This window comes from Leucopleurus acutus (assembly GCF_964270905.1).
Source record: "Leucopleurus acutus genome assembly, chromosome: 9".
NCBI lineage: Eukaryota > Metazoa > Chordata > Mammalia > Artiodactyla > Delphinidae > Leucopleurus > Leucopleurus acutus.
Window position 1 is genome coordinate 47,911,834 of NC_139144.1, and position 14,020 is coordinate 47,925,853.

The window sequence follows — 14,020 nt, forward strand, 5'->3', positions numbered from 1 at the left end:
CTCCCATCAAATCAATGAGTCCCACTAGATTGATCTGATTAGCTGTGTCACTGCTTTTCTTTATTGGTTGTGAGAGCCTTTCCTTGCTGCTAGGGAAAACAGAAGGCAAAGCAATCAGAACAAAAGCCCTCTTCACAGCATTTCTCAAGGAGGAAACTCCTGGAGATAAGGTGGTTGATTTAAGTGTCAAAATTGATTTTCTTAAGAATATTGATTTAAAAAAAGTTTCTTGAGAGGAGGGCAAGGACAATGTGTCCTTTAGGTCCTGAGCACTCCATACGGGCTCTTTTCTATCAGTTGAAAAAACCGCAGGCCCCGTTTCAGAGTCTGTTTTTCTCCTTTTGTCCCTTCCCTCAATTCTTTTCCCAACATTACTTTGATTTTGTTACTCTCAGCTGTTTTCAGCATGAGATGCTGGGTTTTTCTTACCTAAATAATAGTGATCATGTCTTGAGTGCTCTCTGTGTATTATGCATTGCTCTGAGTACTTTACATATTTTATTTTATTCAATGTTTACAACAATCTTATGATGTAGGTACTATTATTATCTTCATTTTATAGTTGAAAATTTGAGGCCAGCTAAAAACCCTGGAGTCTGCATGCTTAACTCTGCAAAGTTATATTGAGAAGGAGAGTAGTAACTATTTTTTATGATTTTCTCAATTAAAATTGCCTTGAAAGAGTTAAGGAACATCCCTTCTCCAAAGTTACTATTGTTTCTAGCCTTTTTTAACTTGGGCATTAGGGGTAGATGGGGAGAGTTCTGCCCAGACCGCAGGTGATAGGCTCAGTTCCCAGGTACTTGGGGTGAACGCTTACGTGAGCATCTCTTCTGCAGGAAAGGGGAATGTGCTGGGTGCCTGGCTAACTGCGTAGCCCTGCCTGCGCCATAGTTTAAGGAGTCCTCACCCCTGAATAAAAGAGAAGTTTCAAGCATGTTCAGGAGAGAACCCTGGGGTTGTGATGAGTCACTTGTTGCTGCCTGGAGAGGACACAGGACAGGCAGCTCCTTCTTTGGCCAGATGTGTCGGTTCAGGAGGTTCATACGCCCTCCAGACACACCCTTGCCAAGAGCTCCTGCCCAACTGAGAACACAGGCTGTTGGCAGTAAACCTGAAGCAAGACTGCTTGTTTCTGGGGAAACCAAAAAATGACCAAGCATCCTAATGACTCTGCTCTTCCATAGCATCTTGTGATTTCAGCTTATTTGTTCAGATGGAAGCTCTGTGAAGAGAACTTATTAGGCTTTTCAAAGAAAGATATACCAAGCTTCAATGTTTCAAATTGCCATGGTCTAGGAAGCAGAACTTGACTTTTGATCCGACCATTGGAAAATGTCCTCATCTAATCTGTTTCTATTACATCTGTAGTTCAATTTTTAAAACTTTTTATTTTGTAATTATTACGCAGTTGATTTTTTAAAATAAGTTAATCCAGTATAATTTAAGTACACATCTGTGTCTACTTTGAGTGCATGTTTCCCTGAGTTTTGATAGATGTATACACCCATGAAACAACCAGCACAAGTAGGAAAGAGAACACTTCTATCATCCCTAAAAGGTTCCTTATGCCTCTTTGCAATACGTGTTTCCCTTGTCCCTTAAACGCTACTGATCTGACTTGTCATCCTAGATTAGTGTACTTTCTAGATTTTTACGTAAACAAGCTCACAGCACGTGCACTCTTTGTGTCAGGCTTCTTACTGCCAGCATAATGATTTTGAAATGCATCTGGGTTGTTTTTTGTATCAGCAGTTTACTCTGTTTACTGCAGAGTAGACTTTAGTTGAATTTCACTGTGGACAAAGGAGTGTCCACAGTGAACAGATTTTGCAGGAGCCAAGACAAATCAAGGAACCATCACACATTCCTTGACACCTCTTGCAGGAAGTATCATATAAGAATCCCATGAAAGCATTTTAGTTCTGAATTACCCAAGAGAGACCTGATGATTCCAAGGTGAAGAAAATACTTGTGCTCCTATTTTATTATGATTTACATAACAGTATTGAAACCTAAGAAACAGATTCAAACCAATCTCCTGGATATATTACTTGGTCCTTCAAAAGAGCAAGAGAGAGTACATAGAGATTTTAAAACCTCTTTATCACCTTTGATATTAAAAATTTTAAAGTCTTTATGGGAATAAAGGTTGTGGCAAATTGGTCTCATTCTCTGAAGATAATTAAGCAAAACATCCATTTAGCGTATCCTCTCCTTCACATACAAAGGGATCAACTTGAATGGCTATTCTGCTACCGTAGTAAGCTGCAAATATATTTTTTTATCATAGAGTTTGTAATCCTTGCCTACTAAGTTCTTTATTCTCATCCCATTTGCTGTCATGCTAATAACTTTGACACCTTCCTCACATTTTCTCCATTCCCTTCTCATAGCCTTGACCTCACGGTCACTCGCCAAACTGGCAATTCCATTCTAGCCTTCTTTCTTCACATATCTGCCATCATAAAACTCTGACTCCATTAGTAAAATGACCCTTCTTTTGCTCTGGTGAGGTCCTTTCTCTATATTTTTTCATTTAAACCAGTGGTCCACAACATTTTTGGCACCAGGGACCAGTTTCGTAAAGACAATTTTTCCAAGGACTGGGGCGGAGGACAGGGGAAGGTTTCAGGATGATTCAAGCGCATTACATTTATTGTGAACTTTATTTCTATTATTATTACATTGTAATATATAATGAAATAATCAAACAACTCACCATAATGCTGACAGGAGGAAGAGCTCAGGTGGTAATGCGAGCGATGGGAAGCAGCTGTAAATAGAGATGAAGCTTTACTCACTTGTCCGCCCCTTACCACCTGCTGTGTGGCCCAGTTCCTCACCTGGGGGTTGGGGACCCCTGATTTAAACTACAGTATCCACCTAGACCTTACTTGAACATGCCCTTCCCTCTGGCTTTGACCATATTCTCCCGGCTGTCCTCCACACAGCCTGCCTCTCTGCTTAAGTGAAAGGCCTCACTACTTCCCAATTCTCCAGCTCTGTCCACGTGGGCCCTTCTGTCCACTCTTTTTAAATGTCCCTTCTCACTGCTTCCTTTGTCGGATTGCCCACACTAGTCTTTATGCCTTTTTTCCTTATAAACTTTGACATATAGAACAGCATTCCATCAATGAGTTGGTCCTTTGCATTTCTTTATTCAAAATTATCCAGAAAGTCCAACTATTCCAAGAAACCGTCCTGTTCCTCCCCCTCAACACCCCCCAAGTCTAGGATCTCCTTCCCAAGCAGCTTGCTTTGCCATGTTTTCTATCACTGGGGCTTATAGGCTGTAAGTGCCCTTAGGGAACGGAGCTTTGTTCTTTGTTTCAAACAGTCTTATCTGTTGCGTAGTTTTGAATCCATTTTTGTTTCCACAGAAATATAAATTCCAGCAAACACAAAATCAAATGAGTTCCAAAAATAATCAGTAAGTTGTGCTGTTATGGTTTTTAAGCCCGTGGCGCATATTTTTAAGGGGTAATATGGCAAAGCAGAAATTGAATTTTCAAATGAAAAGCTTAAAAGGTGTAAAATTACACATGAGCCACAGTAGCAGTTAAATTTATCAGTTTAAAATTGATAAGGATATTGCTTATTGTAAAAAGGTGGTAAAGTGACACAACTTTGAATTTTTCCTTATTTTAGTAGTTATTTTCAAATATTACAATTTGACTTGAATTATTGTTTTATCGTCTCTTTTGAACTCCTTTCAAATTCCTTTCCTCTCTCTCCCTCCCAGAGGAAACCAAGTTTCTGACGTATATTTTAAATATTTTCACAATTTGGATCACATTGTATGTGTTCATTTGCAACTTGCTTTTCCACTCAACATTTTAGGAAAGTTATCTATGTTAAAATACAGAAATTCAACGCATTGACTTTAATGGCTGAGTAGTATTTTGTTTATTGATCCATTACACTATTGATGGATATTTTATTTCAAATTTTTCGCTATTAAAAACAATGAATGCTGAAATATACAAGTACAAGAATTTCTCTAGGGTATGTCTGGAAGGGATGTCAGGATCACAGGTGGAAGCAAGGACTTGTCCTGGGCAGCCTAGAGATAAAGCATGTACATTTCAACTTTCTAGGCACAGCCGAATGTTCTGGAGACGGTAAAGCCATTTTACACTAAAATCGTCAGTTTTTCTGAGTTCCCATTCTCCACATGACCTACTAGCTCTTAAAGATACAAGTATCTCATTTGCTTTCAGCCAGGGTTTACACTGGCTAGTAATTTAAAATCACTGGGGCAGGGGACGATGGAGGGAGAGGGAAAGAAAGCCATAGGTGAGACTGAATTTGGTAGACAGGGTCTGTGGCCAGAGTTTTACAGCTCCCAAGACCATGTTGTCAACCTTTCTCATTTTATATAGATGTGGAAAATGACCTGGAAGGATATATGACGTACCTAAGGCCAGGTGGCTAGATAATGGTGGAAACAGGATGAAAACCCTGGGTGATGAAATTCCCAGCCTAAATTTTTCTCTGATTAAATCCCTAGAATCACTTAAAGCATTTTTCTATCTCTTCCCTCTAAATGATTCGTTTGATTGGAAATAAAGGTAGAGTAAAAACAAAACAAAAAAGGATGCAGAGTCCTCCATAAAGGTACAACTCTGACTTATCTTTTGCTTCTTCATTACATGCTTTATTTTTAACATCTTGCAACAAATATTCTAGTGCTTTTTGCTTCCATCTTCTATTTTACCATGTAAATTACCCCTCAGATTCAGTCATAAGGCATTAATTTGACACATAACTTCTACCTTAAGAAAGCAATAACTCTATCTGTAAACGTAAGTTCTGTCCAGTGTTTGACTTCAGACACGACCTTCAGTGCTCTTGTCAGGTAATACCACACTGAGCTCGAGTAGGGTAGTGAGACCTACCTGTTGGACAAAAACCACATCGGGAACTTCTCTAAAATTATGAATTTAAAGTAGTTTTGAAAAACATTCTGACTACTTCATTTCTGTGTGGTTAAGTAGAAAATAGCACTGAACTTGGTTAGGCAGCTCAGCTCAAGTGTGTGACCTTGGGCAAGTCACAGCACTGCGTCTCACGTTTCCTTATGAGAGAACGAGCTGCTGGACCATATTGACTTTTAAGGTTCATTAATATTTCATGAAATTATCACCCTCAAATTTATGGTTTAATGCTGAAAAATAAGTGCATATCTGTAAAGGAATAGAAAAATAGAGAAGAGAAAATACACAATTACATATTCTGCCAAAGTCTGTAAATAAAAGTGAGAAATTTCTTATTATGGCTGATTAAGCTTGTAGCCAAACTATGGAGATTACAGAGCTGATAAAAAAGAAACAAGAGATAAAACATAGGATGCAAAAGGATAAAATTTCTAGAAAAAATTACTTTTAATGAATGCTAGTGCCCTTCATGTCTTCTATTAGTAGACGGCTCAGAGTGCTCCTTAGGCTGTTGGCTGCGGCTTTATTGATTTTACAAGGTTAAAAAGGCTGAACTGCTATTTTTTTTGGAAATTGCATATCCCATAGGGAATAATTAAGGTTAATAAGAAGCTGGAAGCAGAACGGTGAATTGAGTTGATGTTTCATTCTTTTTTCCCTCCTAGGATATCTTATTTGAAAAGAAGGTAAGCACCACATGCTGTGATCACTATGAATTACTCTAAAAGCTCACAAAAGCAAACCAGCATTATAACTCACATTAGAAGATAAGGTGTGACGCAATAAAAATGCTTAATTCTTTTTAAAATGAGCCACTCTATTTTGAGGCAGCCATTTGATTTATTTTATGTCACCCTCTCCAATGCAGGTTGGAAAATTTAGAAAAAGTAGGAAATATTTAAGCGATTTTAGAGAGTGATTTTAGAAATCAATGACAAACAGACACCATAGTTTTTGCTGACTTTGACATGACTTCCTTTTTTCTAATTGTGTCTCAATACCTGCTACTTACGGGGGTCCTCCACTCTAGGAACTGTGCCTTGTGTTGGCCAGGGTTAGGCAGTGTTCCTGGCTAAGGAACAGGGCTTAGAGTTGCCCCTGCTTCCTGGTGGCTGACTATGCTTATTCTCTTCCCTGTTGGTGGTAACCAGACCAAGTGACAAAGGAAACTGGCCAATATCGATTGGACGGTACTCAGCACAATAGATGACCGTGAGCTTGCTGAGGACTGCTCTACTGCATGTGTGTTTCTGGGCAAAGAGTTGGAACATCTGAACTTTGTTCGATAAACTGATTCTTTAACATTAGGACTATCACATAAAATAATAGGAGCCAACCAAAGCTTGTAGAGCACTACGTTTCATTATTTTATATGCCATTAAGACAGATTAAAAAATACCCTCTGGGGCTTCCCTGGTGGCACAGTGGTTGAGAGTCCGCCTGCCGATGCAGGGGATGCGGGTTCGTGCCCCGGTCCGGGAGGATCCCACATGCCGTGGAGCGGCTGGGCCCGTGGGCCATGGCCGCTGAGCCTGCACATCAGGAGCCTGTGCTCCGCAACGGGAGAGGCCACAACGGTGAGAGGCCCGCGTACCGCAAAAAAAAAAAACAAACAAACAAAAAAAAAAAAACCCTCTGTCAAACTATGATACAGTACCTTCTTATGAATTACAATTTTTCATTTTATACTATGGCAAGAGTCCTTTTAGATCTATTTAGATATAGATTTTTAAATCCTGTTATCACTTCTGTGCATATAGATAAGGGAAAATATAAGCAAACTAAATTGGTTATTTCTAAAACTTCTTCACATTCAAAGTTGAAATCCTCTAAAATCACTTTTTGTCTCAGAGTCATTATTGGCTTTTCTACACAATACCAGCCCCTGTGCCACCAAAAGTGTTGGTGATGCAGCATTTCTTCAAGTGCTCTTGTTGTGTCTCTGGAGTTTTATTCCATCTCATTCTGGAAGCGATGAAGTGCATGCGCAGAAAATACCAGCTTCATCTTGGTTGGGCGTGACTCATTTAATATGCATTCTGGTTTCAAAGATGCGAAAATAAGGAAAAATATGCATCTTAGAATCGATATAATATGGTATAAGTCAAATTTTTTCCTTTTTTGAGTAAAGGAGTATTTGGTGTTTGTATATTATTGAGCCTGGAGGCATTGTATAGAAGAGAAACAGCAGAAATTCCCAAAGTCCACTGAAAATGTTTATTTTTCCATTTTAACTGGCGAATGATGTTATACATAAATTTTTAATGGGAGGTCTATTTTACTTAACCATGGCAACATTTAATAATACTTTATTAGCTAGGTCTTCCTAGATCAGGGATTTCCTGGAAGAATTTAATAGGGAGAGCAAAAGCTCCATATATTTGCAAGGTAAAGTTTCTTCAAGGAGTGTTCCATTTAGTTGTGTACTGAATGAGATTTAAAATGCTATATTTCACTGAGTGTTAATATTGTGCTTCATTATTGATTTAGTGTGAACGCAAGATTTGTGAATGTGAGAAGGGGGATCCAGGCGACCCAGGGCCTCCTGTGAGTATATTTCTGTTTTGAACTTAGGGTCAAGTCAGGAAGTCCTAGCGATGATAGCTCTGCCCTGAAAACACTGGGCTACTTTGTGCTGTTGAAAAGCAGTTGTGTGCAAATAGCAGCAAAAACAGAAACGCTGTTCCTTTCTTTTATTCCTGAAGGGATACATTCTGTCCTTAGAAATAAGCTTGAGATTTTACTGAACTGAATTGAGGGCAGATTTGGTTTAAAATGACGACGTTCTTCCCACGAAGGATATTTCAGCATCACTTCTGATGCAACAATTGAAGCCAGAATTTCTCAAAACTGAAGTGAAAATTTAGAGAAAGAGCTCATACAAATCCTCAGTGCTCTAGACAAAGCTTTATCCTACTTCCACCTAGAAACAAGTGACCTCTCCAGAAATTAACTGTGTCTTCACACTTAGCCAAGTGCAACCCCAAAATGCCTCGTGGGGAGGAAGCTTGTCAGGAAGCTCTGGAAATTAGAGTGAATTGTGTGAAATGGAAGACACCACTTGGCAAACAAAGGTAAATGGCAGGATTTACTAAGATGATTCAATACTTGAAAAGATAATCCCCAAAGGAGTGCTTCCTTTATATTCTGCCCTAATATCTGGTAGATGCCATGTCTGTACTGGGAGGGCATTGGAAATGACATCACAATGACTGGAGATGCTGAATGTTTCTCTAACAGTCACCTTCAGGTGCCTGCACGCTGCTACTTCAGTTTTTTATTTACTTCTGTGATTTCAAACCTTAGAGGTCAAAAGCCCTGTGGAGATATTTCACAAAAATTCATTGATAATGTGTTTGAACTGATGCTTGTATTTGGGGGCAGGGAGGGGAATGTGTACAGTGAATTTCTTAGACTATAACACATTTTCCCTTGAGTCTTGGGTCCAAAGCCTATACTTTTTCAAATCATTCTACTAATCAAGGCATTAGAAAGAGGGAGTGTTTGTCTTTTTTTTTCTTCAAAATACAAGTTAGATACATTACATGATAACGTGGCAGTCAGTAGAAGCTAATTTTGGCCAAAGCAAAGGTTTAACTTTCCCTTCCTATAAAGTCTTACTTTACACTTATTACACCAAGAGATTGCCAGGGAAGGTTTGCTTGGGATATTCAATTACGTTTTAGAATAAACAGTAAAAAGAAACCTTACAACTGCTGAGCTAATCTATTTCAGTCCCTTAATATTGTTGGAAGAGATTACTGTACCATGTTTTAATAGGGATAGCCATAGAAATATGTTATTTAACATTTATTGAGTGTTCCCAAAACCAGTTCACAGAAAAGCGAGATTTTTGGTGGTTTGAGAATAGGAAAATAAAATGCCTTTCTAGAATAGGATTGAAGAACTCTCTTCTTCCATCTTTTGAGATTCTCTCTTGGACATCAGGAATAGAGAGACATTATCTTTTTTGAGCAAATCTAGAGAATCTGCCATTTCAAGACTGTGCCGTCTTCCTGGTGTGTAGTAAGGGAAAATAGAGTTGAATCTCTGCTTGGTATGTAAAGTGTTTTTTACAATCATCTCTAATTTTATGGAATGAAGCTGATCAGAAATTAATGTAAGGTGTAGGAAACTAATAGAATGCCTGGCTCCGTGTAATCTTTTTTCCCTTTGCCTTCAGGGTACACCTGGAAACCCAGGTATCAAAGGTAAGTGAGGACCTAAAGGAAACCCGGTAAATGAATAAACAGCTTTCACTTAAACCAGTGTATCGCCTTCTAGGTCTACTTAAATAACAAAAATTTAAAAAACAAAGGATTGTAATATATGCCAATGCCAAAAATCTGATGATTCCCACGAAGAATACAGGCTGTTTACTTCCTACATCATCTGTCTGGTTTGTGTAAGCTTGTATTTACAAATTCTGAGAAACATACGACCATTTTAGTCAATAAGTTCAGGAAACCTAGGGAGGTGAATAAAGAGAAACTTGTTCTTAAATAATGGAGGCCTAAATTAATTACTACAATGTTCCACGAATCACTGATACATATTCCAAAGCAGATTGCTATTGACACTTGTATTTTTCATGGATTCACTTGATGGGTAACTCACCTACAATAACAATAGGAAAAACACCAGATCGTCTCTTACTCCCAAACCAAGTTCAGGCATTTCCCCAATTCTTTTCTTTGTGTACTCATCAATAAAATCCTAGATTAATTTAAAAAAAAATATATCATTGTTGGGATGATGGTCTTCCAAGTTCAAGAGCAACAGAAGGAATCATAGGAGAGAGATTAGCAGATGCAACCATGTGAAAATTTGAGGAAAGTTCGTATATAATGAAAAATAATAATTAAAATAAAGAGGAAAACATATAGGGAAATGTTTATGTCAAAATACAATGGATATTGGGTTAATTGCTATAGTACATAAAGACTTTATAAAATAGATGAGAAACTAATAATTAAATGGTCAAAGGACACAAACAATTTTCAAGACAGGAAATAAATCCAGTGAAAAAAGAAATAGAAAAATGTTTAATTTCACTGGATAATGAATGAAATTTAAAGACAGACAACGAGGTGCCCTTTACTGCTAATTATTCACATTTTAGAAACTTTGGACTCCAAGGGTGTTGGGTTGTTTTTTGCGAGGGAGGGGAGTAATTTTCTAGTTCACGAGTTTGTTTTTTTCTGTATTTTAAATTATAAAAAACATTTCTTATAGCACTTAACACAGCAATATTAAAACAATAATAACTAGTGATAGCAATGTGGTGGTGAAACTGGTTTCCTCTTCATTGCAAAGGTAACTTGGCACAGACACACAAACACTTTTGGAAGCAATTAGGCACTATAAGAAGCATTCAAATATTCAAAATGTTAATGCCAGTAACTCCATTTCTGAGAATACGTTTAGGGAGGTAATGAATAATATAATAAGTTAGGTGCATGAAAGTATTTTTGCCAGTTGCCTGCTTGTCAAAGAAAGGGAATGTAAAGCATCCTTGGGTGGTTTTACAACACACACACACACACCCCTACACTCACCCGCTTTGTATGGGTCTAAATTGATGCCATCATGTCTTCTTTTTGCTTTGTTAAATACCTGTTGTAAGTCTTTGCACACATTTCATTTATTTGGCTTGTAATTTTGTGCCATATAATATATTTTCCTAAGTCTCGCTGAAATCAAGCAATCACTCTTAAGGACATTTTGCAAAACATTCCAAAGCCCCTTGGAGAAAAGCCAGAGGAGCTGGCTCCAAGTGGGTACAATGCTATATTTGAGAACAACGGCCCTGTTGTTAAACTAGGATGCAAGTCTCGGCCTAAGCTGTGAAAATATACCTGGATTCTGCACCCTATACATCTGGCTTCACTCCAAAGGGCAAAGGCTATCTGAGCTGCTATTTTCTTCCCTAGACTGCATGGTGAAAATGTCAATGGTCAAGGTCAAAGATATTTTCCCCATTGGTTTAACGTATTAATCCGGGAAATCTGAATAGTGAATTTTATTGAGCAATCACTCGCTCTGCAGGGCCATGGAATTTTGACTAAGTTTTTTTCTTGACACAGGGTGATGCTCCAAAAGGGGAACCGGGAGAAAGAGGCCCAGGGGTACGTACACAACTGAAATGCCTTCCTAAGAAAGTAATCCCAGGACGCTAAGATTCTGTAATGGATCATTTTGACCCCTGCAATGCAAGTGCAAAAATGATTTATGTCCACGTGTGCTCTTGATGGCTCAGACAGGCAATCAGACAGATTATGATCTTAGAAGTGGAAATGTGAGGAGAAAATACTCTGTCCAAAAGGAGTGATGATGGGACAGGGCGGTCCGCCACATAACATTTCTTGATACTCAAGTTGAGATGTGTGAAAAGCTCAAATAAGAAAAATATTTTGTTTTGCTTCCTGTGTTTTTTTCTTTTTAATAAAGAGTAAATTAAAATTCTGGGAGCAGAAGAATTACATAATCTCAACTATCCTTTTGAAAATCCAATTCTACAGGCAAAAGAAGAGATTGTTCTAGTTGATTTATTATCCCTATAATTAGAAGATGTCAAGAGATTGTGTGAGAAATAATTATAGTACATTTCTTCTTTTGCATTGTCCTGGAGAACTGCAGCAGTATAGCAAATAGCAGAGAAATGTACAGTGACTTAAAAGGAGGCTGCGTGGCATTTCTCCTCCCAGCTTTTCCCCTTGGATGAAAGCCCAGGACTCAGACCCAGAGGTTTTAAAAATGGTTCTCTTGGTGTTTTTAACCAATTTCATGAAAAATCCTGATACAAAGTTTGATAATTTCAATGGAAATTCCTTCAGAAATTTGTGTTACTCATTCAGGAAAGACTTCTTAGGTATTTTATATACATAAAGCCTATTGTTATGTGAAAATAAAATTAAGACAAAGCACTTATTTTTGTGAAACGTTCATTATCTCAGAGGAGAGGTAAAACAGCTACAGTATGAAGTGGAATGTCAAAATATTGTAAAAATTTCACACATAAAGTATAATGGGCATTCAGAGGAGACCAGAGCTATCAGGGTAGGTTCTACAGAATGACCCTTGAAGGGTGTAGGACTGAGACAGGTAAAGACAGAACAGGAAAGTGGAAGGGGCAGGCATTCTAGACGGAAAGTGCTGTAAGCAGCAACCAGAGGGAGGGCAAAGCGTGGGGAATGGTGAGATGGGGTGCCTAGGGAGGAGTATTGGCAGAGTGGTTGGTCCATGCCGGCTGGAAGGCTGGGCTCTGCAGGGTGATGGGCACCTCCTGAGATTTTAGATGAGGCGTATGGCCCAAGAGCTGTGGATTTGGAAGATTAATCTGGCCTGGCTCTAAAAGCAAAACTGAAGTGGGAACAAGCAGAAGGAGAGAGCATTTTGAAGACGGTTTGTTGCTACAGGCTGTAGGAGAAGTAACAGGGTCATTAGCTAGAGCTGCTCCAGCCAATGTGAAAGCTGCTGGCCATGTGTGCTTACCGAGCAGTGGAAAGAGGCTAGCCGGAGTGGAGGTGTGCTGGAGGAATAAACTACACACTGAATTTTTATGACTTAGTACCAAAAGAAGAGATGTAAAATATCTCATCAATAATTTTTTAATATTGATCACATGTTAAAATGACAGTTTTTGGACCTATTGTGATAAATACAATAGATTATTAAAAATTAATTTCACCTGTTCATTCTCGCATTTTTTAAGTGGCTGTTAAGGAATTGAAAATGACATAGGTGGCTTACGTTATACTGGACAGAACTGGGCTACAGTGATGACAAAACAGAGAGGAAGAGAACATTGTGAGAACCAGGAAGGCGTAGAAATGAGGGGATGCGGTGACTAGCTCTACCTCAGATGTTCAGCAAGATTTACTGAACACTTGCCATGCGCTGGGCCCTCTTTTAGGTGCCGGGGATATAGAGGTGAGCAAGGTGGAGAGACCCTGTTTCATAAAGCGTTCAACCAACAGACAAACAAGTGAGTAAGAACTCCAGTCAGTGAGAGGCTTATGAAAATATAAAACAGGGTCACTAGGGGGTTCTAGGCAGAAAGAGCAGCAAACACAAAACCTCTGAGGCAGGAGCAAGCTTGGTGGGCCCAGGAAATGCAAAGAGAGACAGAGTTTGAGGAAGAGTGGCGAGGGAGATGAGGCTGTGGGGTAGGCAGGGTCTAGATCACACAGGGCCTTGTTGGCCAGGGTCAGGAGAGTGGATCTAAAACTAAGTGCCCTGGAAGCTGTTGGAGGATTTTAACTGGTTGGATTAAAAGAATGGAAGGGGCAAGTTGAGAGCAAAGATGATTATAAATTTTGATTCTGTATGATTTGAAATATGATGGTACCATTCATAGAAATAGGGAAGTCAGAAGCAAATTTTGCAGAGACCAATGAGTGCAGTGCTGAATATCTCAAATTTGAATATTTTAAAACTAGTAAGTAAGGTGCCCTGAAAGGAAGAAAGAAAGGGGAGATCAACCAAACAATAAATTGACCAGAGAGTTAGGAAAACAAAACAAAAACCAAAACACAGGAAAAAGAGTATACTATAAAAAGTAATATTCCTTTATTTTTGTAAACTGTATTGGCCCCTTCCAAAATACAGTCTTAACGTAAAATACAGTCTTAACATAAGACTGTAACATAACAAGACATAACATAAAATAACAAGACATAACATAAAATACAGTCTTAACATAAAATAATGACAGAATTTTAAATATGGTGGTATATTATAAGCAGTGGAGGGCACCCCAAAATTCCTGAGATTGAAAGTCCAGTCTTTTTTAGTGCTGCAGACATGAACTGTTTTTATAAAGAACCCCAATTTAACTATCTTAATGTGGCCTTTAATTTCAAGCACAATACTAAACATAAAACCGTTTATGTGAATAAGTATTTCCGACACGGATTAAATTGTAGTGTAACAATTTTTTTGACTAGTTTTACTTTTATTTTCAGTTTCTCAGTGATTGCACATTTGGGGAGAAGTGCTAAAGAATTCCTTTTTACCTTTTGTAAAAAAGTCATACACAGCAAAATTTTGTACTCTGACTCACAAGTAACTACAATCAC

At 38.4% G+C, this 14,020-nt stretch overlaps 2 protein-coding genes across 7 annotated transcripts in view; one reads left to right on the plus strand and one right to left on the minus strand.

Moving 5' to 3' along the window:
* The window catches only part of MIOS (meiosis regulator for oocyte development), a 238,446-nt gene that overhangs the window by 61,763 nt on the left and 162,663 nt on the right, over positions 1-14,020 (minus strand). For 2 of the 6 annotated variants that reach the window (XM_082846445.1, XM_082846443.1), the window contains exon 4: positions 2,723-2,776. The exons of the other annotated variants lie outside the window; for them this stretch is intronic. The gene's annotated coding sequence lies outside the window, so the exon portion shown is untranslated. The remainder of the gene's footprint in view (positions 1-2,722; positions 2,777-14,020) is intronic. 6 annotated transcript variants of the gene reach the window in all.
* Positions 1-14,020, plus strand: part of COL28A1 (collagen type XXVIII alpha 1 chain) — a 159,537-nt gene that overhangs the window by 2,864 nt on the left and 142,653 nt on the right. Inside the window, 5 exon segments of the mRNA XM_082846829.1 lie at positions 5,606-5,626; positions 7,431-7,487; positions 9,124-9,156; positions 9,160-9,177; positions 11,027-11,068. Of these exon segments, the coding sequence (XP_082702955.1) occupies positions 5,606-5,626; positions 7,431-7,487; positions 9,124-9,156; positions 9,160-9,177; positions 11,027-11,068 (171 nt within the window).